Source organism: Oppia nitens, unplaced genomic scaffold (genome assembly GCF_028296485.1).
Source record: "Oppia nitens isolate AA-2021 unplaced genomic scaffold, nextdenovo-longstitch-racon4-pilon3 scaffold24_pilon_pilon_pilon, whole genome shotgun sequence".
In the NCBI taxonomy this organism is placed as follows: domain Eukaryota; kingdom Metazoa; phylum Arthropoda; class Arachnida; order Sarcoptiformes; family Oppiidae; genus Oppia; species Oppia nitens.
Window position 1 is genome coordinate 624217 of NW_026533204.1, and position 15920 is coordinate 640136.

The window sequence follows — 15920 nt, forward strand, 5'->3', positions numbered from 1 at the left end:
TGCTATCTATATACTGGAATATACTATTAATATTATTAGCATTTTTAAAAAAAAAACTGTGATATTATAAATTTATATTTAAAAAACTAAAAATTGGTTAATTTATTCTAACTTATAAAAAATATCTTATAATTTATATACTGTATATTATATACAAGTATTGGTTAATTAACATAATAATAATTATTAAAAGCCATGTTTGACTTCCTCCAAGTGCTGTACGGTTCGGTAATAGCCGTTTTCTCGGCCGCGGCCATAATGGCCATTAACCAGATGTTCGAGTTGTGTCCGCAATGGTATCCGTCATGTATGCGTCAACAGCCGTTGGCCACGACCTGTGCCATCACTTCAGCCAAAGTTGTCTACAAAAGATGGAAATGGAGAAACTTTTTCATCTCATTTGTTCATTCAATGGTCACCGGAATCGGGTCTCTTATGTGGTCAGTAGTCAATAATCGGGTGGTCACTAAAAAAAATCTATTATTTATTTGATTTATTGTATTTGTATTGAAATTTATTTATATTACAGGTAAAAAAATAAGTTCAATTAGTAATCATACAAATATAAGTTATAGTAAACTATTTTTTTAGAAATTTATAATTAATTAATTATTATTAGTATTGATATAGTAGTACTAATTATCGATTTTATACAATATAAATTAGATGAATAATATTCAGTATATAGAAATAAATTGCTATTGTTTTAAATTAAAACATAAAGAATATTCTTTAATTAGTATATACTGTAATGTACTGTATATTATAGTACAATACTGTATATTATTATTTTATATGAATAGTCATTACTTCTAATAATTAACTATAATTATACAATAATTTTGTTTGTATGTCTATTGCAGTGCATTATATATGCCGTCACTTTTGGTGGATGTAATCGATTGCTATCTGGAAGGGGCTTATATACTCACTTCAATATCACTGGGTATTAATGATAATAAAAAATCAATTATTATTATTATTATCATTAGTTTAGATTATTTTTATGTTAGTTTTTTATTTCTATATTAATTGTATTTTTTTTTAAATAAAAAAGGCTACTTTGTCTATGACCTGATTGAGATGATCACTCATTTGCAATACAAGGGGACCAAAGAGCTACTTGTGCACCATATTCTGGTAATAATATCTACTGTATGATTAGCACTGGTATCCAGACATCCATACCCTTCACAGGCAGACAGTTATCAATGCAGTCATACTATTTTTATTTTAATAATTGATTTTTTCTATATAATAATATATTGAATATATATATAAATTTACTATTTATAGATAATCTCGTGTTTCCTATTAACGGTCACGCAATACAAGTACTGCGGTTACGCTACTATTGCACTGCTTATTGAGATAAGCAATATATTTCTACACTTCCGGCAATTGCTTCTCCTATCGGACACTCCCAAGTCATCACTTGTCTATAAAGTCAATTGTTATACAAATCTAGGTATAGTATTAATATTAGTAGACATAGTCATGAGTGTTATACTGTATATACAGTATATATATCAATATATCATAATTGACAAAAATGATAACATATTTTTAAAAATTTTGTTTTTGGTTATTGTTTTGCTATTTTTTTGTATACCAGTCCTATTCATCATAGTTCGGGTGGCATGTCTTGCATGGCTCTGGACTACCCTAATATGGGTACTGCCGAAAGTGCCAATCATTGCCAAAACAATTGCTTTTACTTCATTGATCGGCATCTGTACCATGACTTACGTCTTGTTCGTCCGAATCTATCAGTCGGACTTCGGGGCCGATAATCGCCGCGACTTACAGAGAAACGGCATCAATAATGAGTCGGCCAACGCTGGTGCTGAACAGGCACTACTCGGTGGCGGCGGCCGTAAAAGTGGCCAAACACTGGAACAAAGTAATGGATTCTCAAAGTCGACGAATGAAAAAAATTCTTAACAAACAAACCAAACAAAAAAAAACGAAGAAATTATTGTTATGTGTGTTGTTGTTGTCGTTGTTGTGGCCAACCATTCAAACTACCTGTTCCCTGAATTTTTTTAATTAGTATTATATTTATAATATGCGATTATACAATAATATACGATAATAATGATAATAATATATTATGTTATTATAGGTATTATTGACTTACATTGAATTATATTAGGTATTAACTTTCAGATTATGTAATCTCTAATTCAATGGTAATATAATTTAATGCAAATAATTAGTCATTTTGCAGAATTATATTATTATTAATAATAATACTGTAATTGATAATACAATTACTAATCACTGATTAGTATTATACAGTATTTAAAAAAAAAATTAAATCATAACAAAATTTAATAATTATTAATTATGTGATAATATTTAATTTAGATAAGACACAACAAATATGATACCATTTAAATTGCATTATTTATTCAATAATCTCTACTAAGTTTTATTAATTAATTAAATATTTAATGATCAAATCGAGATCAAATAATTATTTTGAAAAAAATCAATAATATTTTTCTGTATAATTTTAACAAAAAAAACATGTAATGATTTTTGATATGAAAATCGATTTTTCCAATTTAATAGCAATACTCATAATCGCTGATGATTTTTTTTGTTGACAAGTAATATAAATAATATATTTATTATTTTTTAATATTAAGAAAACTCATTTTTTTTGTATTCAAAATACAGTATTTATATTATGTACAAAAAATTTTGTTATATTTTTTGTTATATAATTTTGATTATAATAAATTATGTAGATTTAGTTTGATATCTAATTAAATATTTGTTTATATACAATAATTTAAATATCTTTAATTTATATATATATATATATATCATATATACTAACATATAATATTCTATATACAGTAATTAAATAAATAGACATTTGATTATTATATAATAATAATATAATAAATATATACAAAATAATGTAATATTTACCGGTAAATGTTTTTTTTAAATAAATTATCTGTAAATAAGTCGAGTGCACTTAAAATGATAGACTTTAAATAAATAAATGAAAATTTTTCTTAATATACAATATAAAACTATTTAAAAAATTAAATAAAATATCATTTATTGTCTGAATTAAAAAAATTGAGTTGAATTTATTGTTTAATATAAATCTTGTTTAAATATAAAAATTGTTTTTGTTGTGTTTATAACAATTGAATTAAAAACATTTTAAAAACATTTAGTACAAACATTTATGTTTTTTCGTAACTCAAATAAAATAATTATTTTTATCACTTAAATTACTTTATATTGTAGTTTATTAATAAAAAATCAATTATTATTCTTTATTATATAAATCGATTGGTTTAGTCTATTCAATAACCGGACGATTTTGCTAACTGTTTGATTAATTAGCAATTAAGACTAATTTATAGCAAACAAATAGTCTCATTTGCTATTCAACGGGACAGTTGTCTTAACATACCTTGTCGTATAGTAAACATGTCTTTCTATAAACTGTGACAAAACATTGTTTTTTATATAATGTTATAATTACAATAAAAATTATTTATATTATTATCAAATACTGTATATATATTAATATAAAAATTACAACAATTTATAAATTATCAACACTTAAATGACTGTTTTCTATTATATGAGTTTAATCCAAATAATATTACAAAATAATAAATATAATATTAAAGTTAATAGTTATTTCATCATTAGGATATATGCTCCCAGGTCAGTTTGCAAAAAAAAGTTTTGTGAACACTTTATGGCCCCTTAGATGATGGTACATGGTGAATTTTTTTTACAAACTAAAAGCCATTTACAGTATATAAGCGCAACAGTAATATTCAGCTCAAATCACTAGTAAATGCTACACAAAATACAACTAATATTAAATGCAGTGATTATTAAAGATTTTTAAATAACTATATTTTTTAAGAGAAATTTTTTTTTTCTAAAATTGGTGTTTTGATATTTTGTGGACACATATTTTGGTACAAATATTTTGGTACAAAGGGTACACAAAGTTTTTATTATATACAGTATATAAGTACAGTAATTATATTATTTAAATAATTGATCACAAAAAAAATTGATGGTCATCTTCATCAAAATAAATAAATAATAATACTATAAAATGTCAGTAAATTTTGTGCCATAGTATAAAAATTGATTGACATTTTTTTTATAAAAAAAAACCAGTATCAAATTTGTTTATATTTAATAATTATGTGATTTATATAAATAATGTTATATTTTAATACTGTATATAAAATTAGTTAAAATACATTATTATTTTTTTTTGTTGAGAAGCCCATCAATTTTTTCAGATCAATTATCTAAATAATATATTGTCGATATAATATTCTTAAATATATTTTACAGAATTAATTGTCTATAACTGTTTAAAAGTTACTCCAAAATTTTCTACACCCTCTTACCCCTACCCCACTCACTCTCACTTTCTCTCCTATTTCTAAAATGGAAACAATTAAAATATTAATTAACTAAATAAAATTATTTTTTWAAATTACATTTATTGTTTTATCGTTCAATTAGCTGATRGCTGATTGGGGTTGTAATGATAATAATCCACGATAACGACTACAATATTATTGTCGACCAATAGTGACCGATATTTACGGTAATCAAAACGCGTATATTTAACGTTAAAATATAACGTTTATTATACGCTTACAAAAAAGATAATGAGATACAAAACGTGAGAAAAATACAGTATTTATAGAGAGAGAGAGAGACATCTATAGATCGGCCGACAGTTCCCCGACATTTCAAGCGTCTGACCACCGATAATAGGCCCCCTCAACGTCTTGTAAAGCGGTCGTCATCTAAATGGCCGAGTCTTCGGGCTTTGATAGCCACTCGAAAGCTTCGTTCGACCGAATTTCGGTAAAAACGAATGGTAAGTCCGCTTTTACGAATTGGTCGATGACTTCCTCGGCCGCCGTAGCCGAACACAACGTCCAGACGAAGCGAACTACGATCTTCGGCCACTCCTCGGGCGCCGAGTGGCAAATCACGATTGCCGGCGCGTTCGACGTAGCAAAAATCGCCCGGTCACTACATTTTCACGTGCATTTGACTGCTGTCCATAGCACCTCGACTTCGACGATTCAATAACCAAAGCGACCTTAAACCATCGGCGGTAGTTTTGAGTCTCCCAATAATCTTCTAATAGTTGCCGATAGCTATCGGGCATACCGTTTGTTGGCGTCCTTAAGACCGGCCGATTTTATAAGTCGACGCATATCGTTGTATTACATGGTTACGGTCTCAATCTTGTTTAGTGTGCGTCGGGTGGCCTTAATCAAGGGTTTGTTGACTGACGACTCAACCGTGTGATTATTAAATTGCGGCAGCGATCCCATGTCATTGTTTATCAATCGGGTTTCACTTCTTCGGCCATCCAGGACAAGGCTTCACCCGAGAAATTTCTGGCGAGAGCTTTGAGTCTTTCTCTATCGCTGTCGGCATCGATAGTAAGGAGCAAAAACATGCGGAGCCACTCCTCTATAATGATGTTTGCGTCGGGTCCGCTATATTTTCGCATACCATACCGACAATACGGCCCGTCGGTTGCTCGGATTGATCGGTGCTCTGCGGAACTGTAATATGACGACGATTGCGAACACGTGTCGTATGTGTGCGAGGATTGCGACCTCGGCTTCGGGTGTTGTAGGCGACCGGCATTGTAACAATACAATAAGTGATTAATGGTTGCGTAGGTTATCTGTGTCGACTACGCCACTTAATGTCGACCAATAGTGACCGATATTTACGGTAATCAAAACGCGCATATCTAGCGTTAAATTATAACGTTTATTATACGATTACAAAAACAATAATGCGATACATAACGTGAGAAAAATACAGTATTTATAGAGAGAGTTAGAGAGAGAGAGAGAGAGAGAGAGAGAGAGAGAGAGAGTCTATAGATCTACCGACACTATTAATAAAAATAAATTATTTTTAATAATTATTAAATATACTTATTTAAAAAAAAATAATTCAGATATTAATAGTGTTATCTAGATATATATAATAATAAAGATTTAATTATCATAAATAAAAAGCTAAGAAAAATAAAGTGAATACAAATTCAAATCTTAATAATTTTTTATATAATGGATTTAATTAGCGAAAATTTTTAATATGAAGACCTTTATTATAATAGAGTTGACGGAACCTACGATTCGGTGTTGCAATAAATGGTACATTTTTTCCCAATAAAATTCAATGTCTTTTTGGCCACATGACTGGGTGCCGAGTCCTGGTGAAAGTACTAATCACCGTTTGGGTACAATTTCGGTAAATCAGGGCGGAGAAATATCTTCAATATCTTATTATATATAATCATTCAAAGTTTTATAATTGAAATCTCATAAAAATAATTAAAATGTAACTAAAATTTTAGATTTAAATTAGTAAATATCATAATTTTTTATTAATATTTTATTTGTTTAATTTAACATTTTTATACAAATACTGTTTACTTTCTAATAAATATTTATATAATCTCATCAATAATCTTAAGAAATTAAATTAAAAGTAATAAAAATTGTTTATAAACTAATGTTTATTTAGATCATTTAATAGCAACAATTATCTGGTGTTGATTTTATTTTATTTATTTTTTTGGACAGTAGTGTTTCGGTACTCAATTAAATATTATTATTTTATCAGCACTATTAGCACTGATAGTCAAATACAATATATATAGACCAGTGCTTTAAACCATTGTTTTAATGTTATTATATGATTAATAATAATTTATAATGAATGATAATTTATAATTATAATTATTATTAGTTGTAAAATAGAACATTAACTATTACTTAATAATTATTATTAATTATAAAGTCTGTAATACAACTAATATTAAATGTTAATAAAATATTTAAAAAAAATTATTTTTAGATTATAATTAAAACTGTCATGTCTACCTATTGCTATAGCAACAATAAACAAGTACTATATACAGTGTATCAGTGTAACACTGATTAACATTATATATAGGAATTTTTTAATTATTATTATAATTTATGAAATGTACCATGATATCTATTGTTATCTATGAATAATTTTGAACATTAATAACGTTATTACATTTATCAAAAAAGTTATCATGATACCACTTAATGTTAATCACTGATATACACCTATTAAACCACTTGCACTACAGTAACTACTTGTTTACTGTTGCTATAGCAATTAGGCAGACATGACAGTTTTAAATATAATCTTTTAGTTTTTTAAGTACAGGTATTACAAACTATTTAGTATTTTATAATAATTAATAATATGTTTTTATGAAAATTACTGTAATAGTTAAAAATAAAATATCATTTATTGTTTGAATTAAAATTGATTTCAATTTATTACTTAATAAAAATCTATAAATTATTTGCTAATCACTGATAACATATAGGGATTGGTTTATTGATATGTTTGACTAATTGATTGTTTGTTATGAGACATAAAAATTAGATTAAAATAATTGAAAAATACTAAACTAATAAAACATTTGTCACATAATATATAAGATTAGTTTAGTCTATTGAGAACCGGACTCTTTTGTTGCTAACTGTTTCATTAGTTGACAATTAAGTCTCATTATAACAAATTGGTCACTACTGGTAGCATCAGTAGCACCCATACGTTTATAGTAGTCTATGGCACTCTTGTTGGCCATCAAACAGTCCCATTCCATGCGTATACACGACAATTGGATGGCATCTCTGGCCATTGCAGCCATTAATGCACGTCCGACGCCAGCGCTTCTGTAGTCGGGCTGAACATAAAGTGCATCCATCCAGACTGTCCTACCCGAGCACGTGGCATACTTAGGATAGTATAGCACAAAACCAATTAGTTTATTATCAGCTACTTGTGCCACAATTAAACGAAACAAGCGTTTGTGTAGCTGATCGCTAAACCCGTCTTCTTGTAGTTGGCTTACTCTGGGCACCCGATCCACATCCATGTCCTGATATACAGTTAACTCATGAATCAATTGCTGTACAGCGGGACAGTCTTCTAGCATACCATGTCTTATAGTAAACATTGTGTTTAAAAAAATATATTCTTTAAAATTATTTATATCTAAATAGTTATATTTATTATAACATTAACTTTAATTTTTATTGATAAGAATTTTTTTTAAATTATAAAATTATTAACTATTATACAGTATTAATATTTTAGTACTATTTAAGATATGTATTTAATGGAAAAGTTTATCTAAGTTTATATATCTTTAATATGATAATTGAATTATTGCACTGAACTTGAAATTGTGTAACACATGTTGTCATACTATTATCAGCTATAAAAATAAACATTTTTAAATAAATGATAAATACTGTATTTATTACTTATAAATTCATAATTATATAGATTAATTAATTTTTAATTTTTTTTATTTAAGTTAACTATATTAATAGTTAACTATTTCAGTATTTAATGATAAATAATGTATTCAACTAACCTTACAGTAATGTGTGTGTGTGTTAACACATGTAAACTACTGTTATCATTCATAATGTACTTTATAAGCTATCAAAAAAATATATATAAATTTATATCAAACTAAATGATAAATTCTATATTTTATTATAAAACTTCATAATTATACATAAATTGATTGATTTAAAAAAATTTATTGCTTATTGTCTGCCAATTGTTTAAGATCATCACCGCGTAATGCTAGCCAATGAAAACCATAGGTTTCGCTAAAATCTTTGGCACCCAAACTCTTATAGAAAGTCATGGCCTTGACATCACTGGCCACACAATTCCAATATATATATTCCCAGTTCTCCCGGACGGCATATTTGGCCAATGTTTCCATCAGTGCCCGGCCTATACCGGATCGACGATGTTTTTCATCGACAATCAAGTCTATCAAACTGATACCCTTACCCAAACAGGGAGAAAAGTGGGGTATATACAGTGCCATACCTATCAACTGTTGGTGTTGTTGTTGTTGTTGACTATCGTTGGGTTGTTGTTGTTGTTGTTGGACTACAAGCGTATAAAACTTTCGTTTGTCTAATTGATCACAGAATCCATATTCTTCAAGTTGTTCGACACTTTGTACCGGCATTTCATTGCTGTCAACCTTTATGTGGTCCATCAGTGAGACAATCATTGCCCGTATTGATGGACAATCACTTTTAACACCCGGTCTTATGATAAATGGTGACGAAGACGCCGATGACATTGTTTGTTCAGTGATTGTCTTATTAATTACTGTAAATTTAAGGTTACAATACTTTATATCAAATTATACATTACACATTATATATATAATAATTAATTGACACCAGACATGATATTAATAGGAGAATTAATCAATAAAATAAAAAATAAGTATTAATAAAAACAAATCTTATCACATGTAGATATATAAAGTATACAATAGCATGTGATACTAATAGAAATTTTTTAATTAATTGATTATATTAAAGTGGTTATACCAATAATATATAGATATTACATACAGATATATATGACAACTTATTTTGCAAGAAAAAATATAATAAGTATTGAATAGATTTGTGATAATATTTGTATTATTATTATTCTTTACACTGTATATTATATTTTTAATTTATTTTTATTAATTTATTTTTCCAATTTATACTAATGTCTAGTTTGCACTTAAATATGATTTCCAAGAAAGATAGATCATTAGGACATTAGTTAACTAATGTGATCAACTGTTATGTTATATTTAAGAGTAAATAATAATAATAACATATATATTTAAAAAAATGTAAACCCAATTTATTTTTTAATATAAAATTAAATAAATTTAAATTACAATTTAGATTACAATTAAGAAATTATATAAAAAAAATTGAAAATATAGTTATCCAAATAATGTTTATTAAAATTGCTGCAATCATCAATTATCAATATAAATTAATTTTCCTAAAGTTTTTAAAATATTTTTTTTTAAATAAATATAATTCATATTTTTAAAAATTTATCGTTTTATAAATTATTAGCGTATGTGCAATAAATATTAACTTATATATTATTTATAATTGCAGAAAAATAAATAGAAAAATATTTATTTCAATTTTTTCTTAGTTTTTATAATTTTGGCAACAATAAAATTTTTAAATGTAATACTATTTTGCAATGACTGTGCAATGATATGTATTAAGTTTTTCTTACCGTATATTAGAAATAGTAATTATTTGTTAAAATATCAATAATAATGATACATACTGTATATATTTTAAATATACTTGTAATGATATACTTGTATTATAATGTAATTTTGTTGTCATATGATAACAGCATATATTTAAATTTTTATTATTTTTAATCTGCAATTATTGTGTACTATTTAATATTGTTGGAATATTAATAATAAACTAAATACCTTGGTAACAGTTATCAAAACCGTTAATCAAAATAAAAATATTTATAATTATTTATTAACATTAATACAAGTTGTACAATATTATTATATTATTAATACTAGTATTAGTATTATATAAAAGTACTTATTTATTAGCATATGATATCATATGATTAGGAAATTAAAAAAAAAATATTGAAATATTTAATAATAAAAATATTAACTATTCAATTGTAAAGTTTACTTAAAAATAGATTACTACAAAATATTTATTAATAAAAACTAATAAAATTTAATCTATTTAATCAATAATTATAAATATATTAATTATATTAATTCCGATAATTTAATCAAATTGTTGCCATAAATAAAAAAGTTGTGTATATTTTTTGTTTCCGTCCAATCAGTACCACCGATCCTCTTGTAAAAGGCAATGGTATCGGTATTTCGCATAAAACATCCCCACCGAAAGTAATTGCAATAACCATCGTTTGCCGACTCATTGGCCACTGCAGCCATCAATGCTCGGCCGGAACCCGAACCGCGAAACTCTGGACAAACATACAGATACTCCATACAAACGCCGAGGCCATTGAACGGCGTGAACGTCGGATAGTATAATGCAAAACCAACTATCTGTTCACTGGTGTTGTGCTTCAAGATAACTGTCCTAAACACTGATCGTTCGCCAAAACCATCCCTATCTATCTGTTCCACACTTACAACAGTTTCGGGATCTCTATTATTAAACTCAGCAAACTTTTTGAACAAATCTCTTACTGCATACTTGTCCTCTACTATTGCTTTTTGTACAGTAAATGTAGATTTAAATTTTTCATTATTCACTACACTATTAGCTAATTGTTTCAATGGTTCACCAGTCATACCAAACGAATGGGACGACATCTCTATTGTCTCGTCAATGATGCCTAAAGACTTGAATATCGACCCGAAGTGGTCGTCCCAACCGAAACAATTTAACTCCATAAATGTGATATCGCTTGTAACTGCTTGTTTGGCCAGTGACGATAACAATGCCCGACCCACACCACTACTGGCACCTGTATCTAATTTGATAGTATACTCATCCCTCACATAGAGATCCTCTATACAAATGCCTTTTCCTCTGATTATTGTGTAACCATTGGAGTAGATAATGTAACCAATTAGTTGTTGTTGTTGTTGTCTATCATAGCTTCTATTATTATCATTGAGTTGAGCTACTAGTGTCCGAAATTGCCATTTATTGGTGTTGTCATCACTGAACCCATTGTTTTCTAACTGTTCATCACTGACAACAACAGTACGGCTGACATGCGATCTGTGATCACTGGCCGAGCATTCAAATAGTTGTCTCAACTGAGAGATGTCTGATTTGTTGGCTTCACGTATAATAAACATTACTTTTTTTTGTGTTTATAATGCAATAATAATAACTTTTAATATATTTAATTATAAATAATACTATTAACTAAATGTTTGTTTTAAATTTGTCTCTAAACAGTAGTTATTTAAGTTAAAATATTTCATGTTATTCATGAAACACAAAATTAATTAATTTATCAAGTTTAAAAATATACCCAATGATAAAAAAATGATATTGATGACAATGGTTACTTTTGATTAATTACAGCATATATACAGTAATTTAATATTTTTTAAAATCTAATAATATCATACATGTATATTATGACCTTGATAAATAATACAGAAAAAATAAATAAAATTATATATTGATTTAATTAACTAACTTACTGTATATTTAGATTTCACACTGAATAAATATATTTCAATAGTGAACGTATCTATTTCATTGTGAACACAGATATTTCAAAAGTAAACTTATTTATTTCAATACTCAAAAATTTACAAAATTTAAATGGTAAAGCAATATGAATAAAAACATAAATTAATTTTATTTATTTTATCATAAAATGTAGCCATCTAAAAACCATGTAAAAATAATAATAAATTAGTAAATTATCTTAATCTATAGTAAATCAAATTTTTAATGTTGTCAAAGTTAATTTTTATACATTCCCTCTTGCGCGCATTTTCAAGCAATTTCACGCAATTTCACGCAATTAGGTCAATCGAAAATTACCAACACTATTAATAAGTATTAAATGTATTATAATAAAACATAGTTTTGAGTATTTAAATAAATAAGTTTACTTTTGAAATATCTGTGTTCACAATGAAATATACGTTCACTCGAAAATAAATACGTTTACTATTGAAATAGTTTTGAAATACTTTGAAATAGTTTTGAAATACTTTGAAATACTTTGAAATACTTTGAAATACTTTGAAATACTTTGAAATAATTAGGTGAAACAGTGTAACGTAAATAAAGTACAATATGATAAACTACTGTACAATAAACTTCATATAATAAAATTAAAAAATAAATAAAAAGGTAAAAAACTATTTACAATTTGAATAAAATTATTATTATTAAAAACATAAGTAATATAAATTCAATTAAAACTTTAATTTTTAAAATAATGATTACAATTGCGATAATTGAATCAAATCGTTGTCGTAAATAACAAAGTTGTGTACATTTTTTGTTTCCGTCCAATCGATTGCACCGATTCTCTTGTAAAAAGCAACCGTATCGGTAAACCTCATGAAACATCCCCACCGAAAGTAATTGCATTGACCATTGTTTGCCGACTCATTGACCACCGAAGCCATCAATGCTCGACCGGCACCCGAACCGCGAAACTCTGGACAAACGTACAGATACTCCATACATACGCCGCGGCCGTTAAATGACGTGAAAGTTGGATAATAAAGTGCAAACCCGACTATTTGTCTACTGGTGTTGTGCCTCAAGATAACTGTCCAAAATACTTGTCGTTCACCAAAACCATCCCTATCTATCTGTTCCACACTTACGACAGTTTCGGGATCTCTATTATTAAACTCAGCAAACTTTTTGAACAAATCTCGTATCGCATACCTGTCCTCTACTGTTGCATTTTGTACAGTGAATGTAGATTTAAATTTTTCATTATCACCATTATTATCAATCACACTATTAGCTAATTGTTTCATTGGTTCGCCAGTAATACCAAACCGATGATATGACATCTCTATTGTCTCGTCAATGATGCCTAAAGACTTGAATAGCGATATCAAGTGGTCGTCCCAACCGAAACAGCTCAACTCCATGCATGTGATACCGCTTGTAACCGCATGTTTAGCCACTGCCGACAAAAATGCCTGACCCACACCACCTCCATCACTAGCACCTGTATCTAATTTGTTAGTATACTCATCCAGCACATAGAGATCCTCTATCAAAATGCTTTTGCCTCTACTCATTGAATAACCATTTGAATAGATAACGTAACCAATTAGTGAATGTTGTCTATAATAGTCGCTATTATTATCATTGAGTTGAGCTACTAGTGTCCGAAATTGCCATTTATTGGTGTTGTCATTACTGAACCCATTGTTTTCTAACTGTTCATCACTGACAACAACAGTACGGCTGACATGCGATCTGTGATCACTGTCTGAGCATTCAAATAGTTGTCTCAACTGAGAGATGTCTGATTTATTGGCTTCACGTATAATAAACATTATTTTAGTGATTTTATAATAAAATTATAATAATTTGGAATTAATTAAAAAATACTATTAACTAAATGATTGTTTTAGATTTTTTTAATCATTAAATAGTAGTTATTTAAGTTAAAATATATTATTATATGTTATTTAGTTTTTAAAAAATGTTACCAATGATAAAATATAATATTGATATAATAGCTACTTTTGATTGATTGCAGCATATTTTAAAAATATTACATGTGTATTATAACCTTGATAAATACAATATTGATTTAATTTCATAATTTATTAATACTTTGTAAATAATACTTAAATTTATTATAGAAAAAAACTGTATATAATATTATTAGTAATGCAATAAATCATTTTATATATATAATATTACTATTGTTAATACAGTTAGTATTGCAGGTAATATTGTTAGTATTGCTATACTATTACTAAATCACTATTAAATATCGATAAAAATAAAACTACTGTTCATTACGTTTATAAAATGTTTTATGTTATCAAATATAAATTATAGATTCTAAATGTTTATCATATATTATACTATATATAAATCGGTATAAATATATATATATAAATGTAGTATATATTCAGTATTATATATCATATCTATGAATTGCCATAAGTATATTAATTTGTATTAATTTTTCAATTTTATTGAATAATTATTACATTTATTATTTGAAAGTTCATTTTTATTTTTATTTACTTTAGTAAAATAATTAAGATTAGTTTAAACATTAATAAATTTATAGTAAACTAATGTAAAATTAATTACCAATAATAAAATACAAAAATAAATAAAGGTAAAACTTTAATAAAATATTTTTATTATTATTAAAAACATACTCTATATAAAATAAATTAAATTAACACAATATTTATTTATTATTTATTAAATGTTTATAAGAAAAATCATACAAAAATATGTTTACTATAAGGAAAGCGGTTAAAGATGATTGTCCGATATTAAGACAACTAATACAAGGATTGGCTGCATATCACAAATTGAACACAGTTTTGGTTTATCCGGTGGAACAGCTCGAAGAACAAGGATTCAGTGATCAGCCATCGAAACAACTGTTTCAGGCACTGGTAGCCCAAAGTACTGATAGTAAACAACAACTCGTCGGTTATATCATCTATTTTATGACATATTCTGCATTTAATGGAAAAGTCATTCAAATGGAGGAACTGTATGTCCGTGAAGAGTATAGAGGATGTGGTTTGGGTCGGACACTCATGAGAGAGTTGGCTAAAGAAGCCATACAGTTGTCTGTTGGCAGTATTGAATGGGATTGTATGTCAAACAATGAGAGCTCAATATTGTTTTATAAGCGTTTGGGTGGTAAAGATCTGGCAGATATTGATGGCATTCATATGTATAGTCTTAAGGGTGATAAACTAAAACAATTAGTTAATACATGTGACTCGGATGGCCATCAATGTCTGACAACTATTATTAGAGAGGCAACCAAAGAGGACAGTTGTGTTTTACGCCAATTGACACAAGAGTTCACTAAAGAGGTTAATATGATTAGAGATGTTGTCAGCGAACAAGACCTGATTGATAATGGATTGAGTAATGGGTGCGATAGTAGACAATTGTTTCAAGTGTTTATTGCCGACAGTGTAGACAGTGGACAGCCGATTGGATACATATTTTATTGTCGAGCATACTCGCCATGGAATGGCACCGGCTTCTGGATTCGCAACTTATATGTGCGGCCAGAGTACCGGCAAAAAGGTTTGGCCCAACATCTAATGGCAGCGGTGGCCAAACGTGCTATCAGTGAGTCGCGATCGCATCTTTATTGGCGCGGATGTGTTAGCGATGCGGTTGCCACCAGTCTATACAACAAATTGGAGGCCAACGACTTGACCGCTAACATTGGCCTTAATTTGTTTAGTATGTCGGCCGACAGTTTGGCACAGTTAGCCACTTAACTAAACACTAAAAATA

General features: G+C 27.6%; 5 protein-coding genes across 5 annotated transcripts; 2 read left to right on the forward strand and 3 right to left on the reverse strand.

The window, feature by feature from the left end:
• Window positions 1-194: 194 nt before the first annotated feature.
• Window positions 195-2026, forward strand: LOC128953915 (TLC domain-containing protein 2-like). The gene is made up of 5 exons (XM_054299452.1): window positions 195-440; window positions 864-946; window positions 1058-1140; window positions 1297-1468; window positions 1616-2026. Exons 1-5 carry the CDS (start codon window positions 196-198, stop codon window positions 1942-1944), a joined length of 912 nt encoding a protein of 303 aa, XP_054155427.1. The 5' UTR covers window position 195; the 3' UTR covers window positions 1945-2026.
• Window positions 2027-7546: 5520 nt separating this feature from the next.
• On the reverse strand, window positions 7547-8056 carry LOC128954045 (diamine acetyltransferase 1-like). The gene has a single exon (XM_054299609.1). The coding sequence runs from the start codon at window positions 8054-8056 to the stop codon at window positions 7547-7549; it is 510 nt and encodes a 169-aa protein (XP_054155584.1).
• A 594-nt stretch (window positions 8057-8650) lies between these two features.
• Window positions 8651-11772, reverse strand: LOC128954047 (uncharacterized). The gene is made up of 3 exons (XM_054299610.1): window positions 10711-11772; window positions 9020-9243; window positions 8651-8959 (listed from the first exon to the last, which is right to left on the reverse strand). The coding sequence occupies exons 1-3, from the start codon at window positions 11765-11767 to the stop codon at window positions 8651-8653; spliced, it is 1590 nt and encodes a 529-aa protein (XP_054155585.1). The 5' UTR covers window positions 11768-11772.
• Window positions 11773-12877: 1105 nt separating this feature from the next.
• On the reverse strand, window positions 12878-13960 carry LOC128954048 (uncharacterized). The gene has a single exon (XM_054299611.1). It carries the CDS (start codon window positions 13958-13960, stop codon window positions 12878-12880), a length of 1083 nt encoding a protein of 360 aa, XP_054155586.1.
• Window positions 13961-14566: 606 nt separating this feature from the next.
• On the forward strand, window positions 14567-15920 carry LOC128953984 (uncharacterized). The gene is made up of 2 exons (XM_054299537.1): window positions 14567-14763; window positions 14868-15920. Exon 2 carries the CDS (start codon window positions 14885-14887, stop codon window positions 15902-15904), a length of 1020 nt encoding a protein of 339 aa, XP_054155512.1. The 5' UTR covers window positions 14567-14763; window positions 14868-14884; the 3' UTR covers window positions 15905-15920.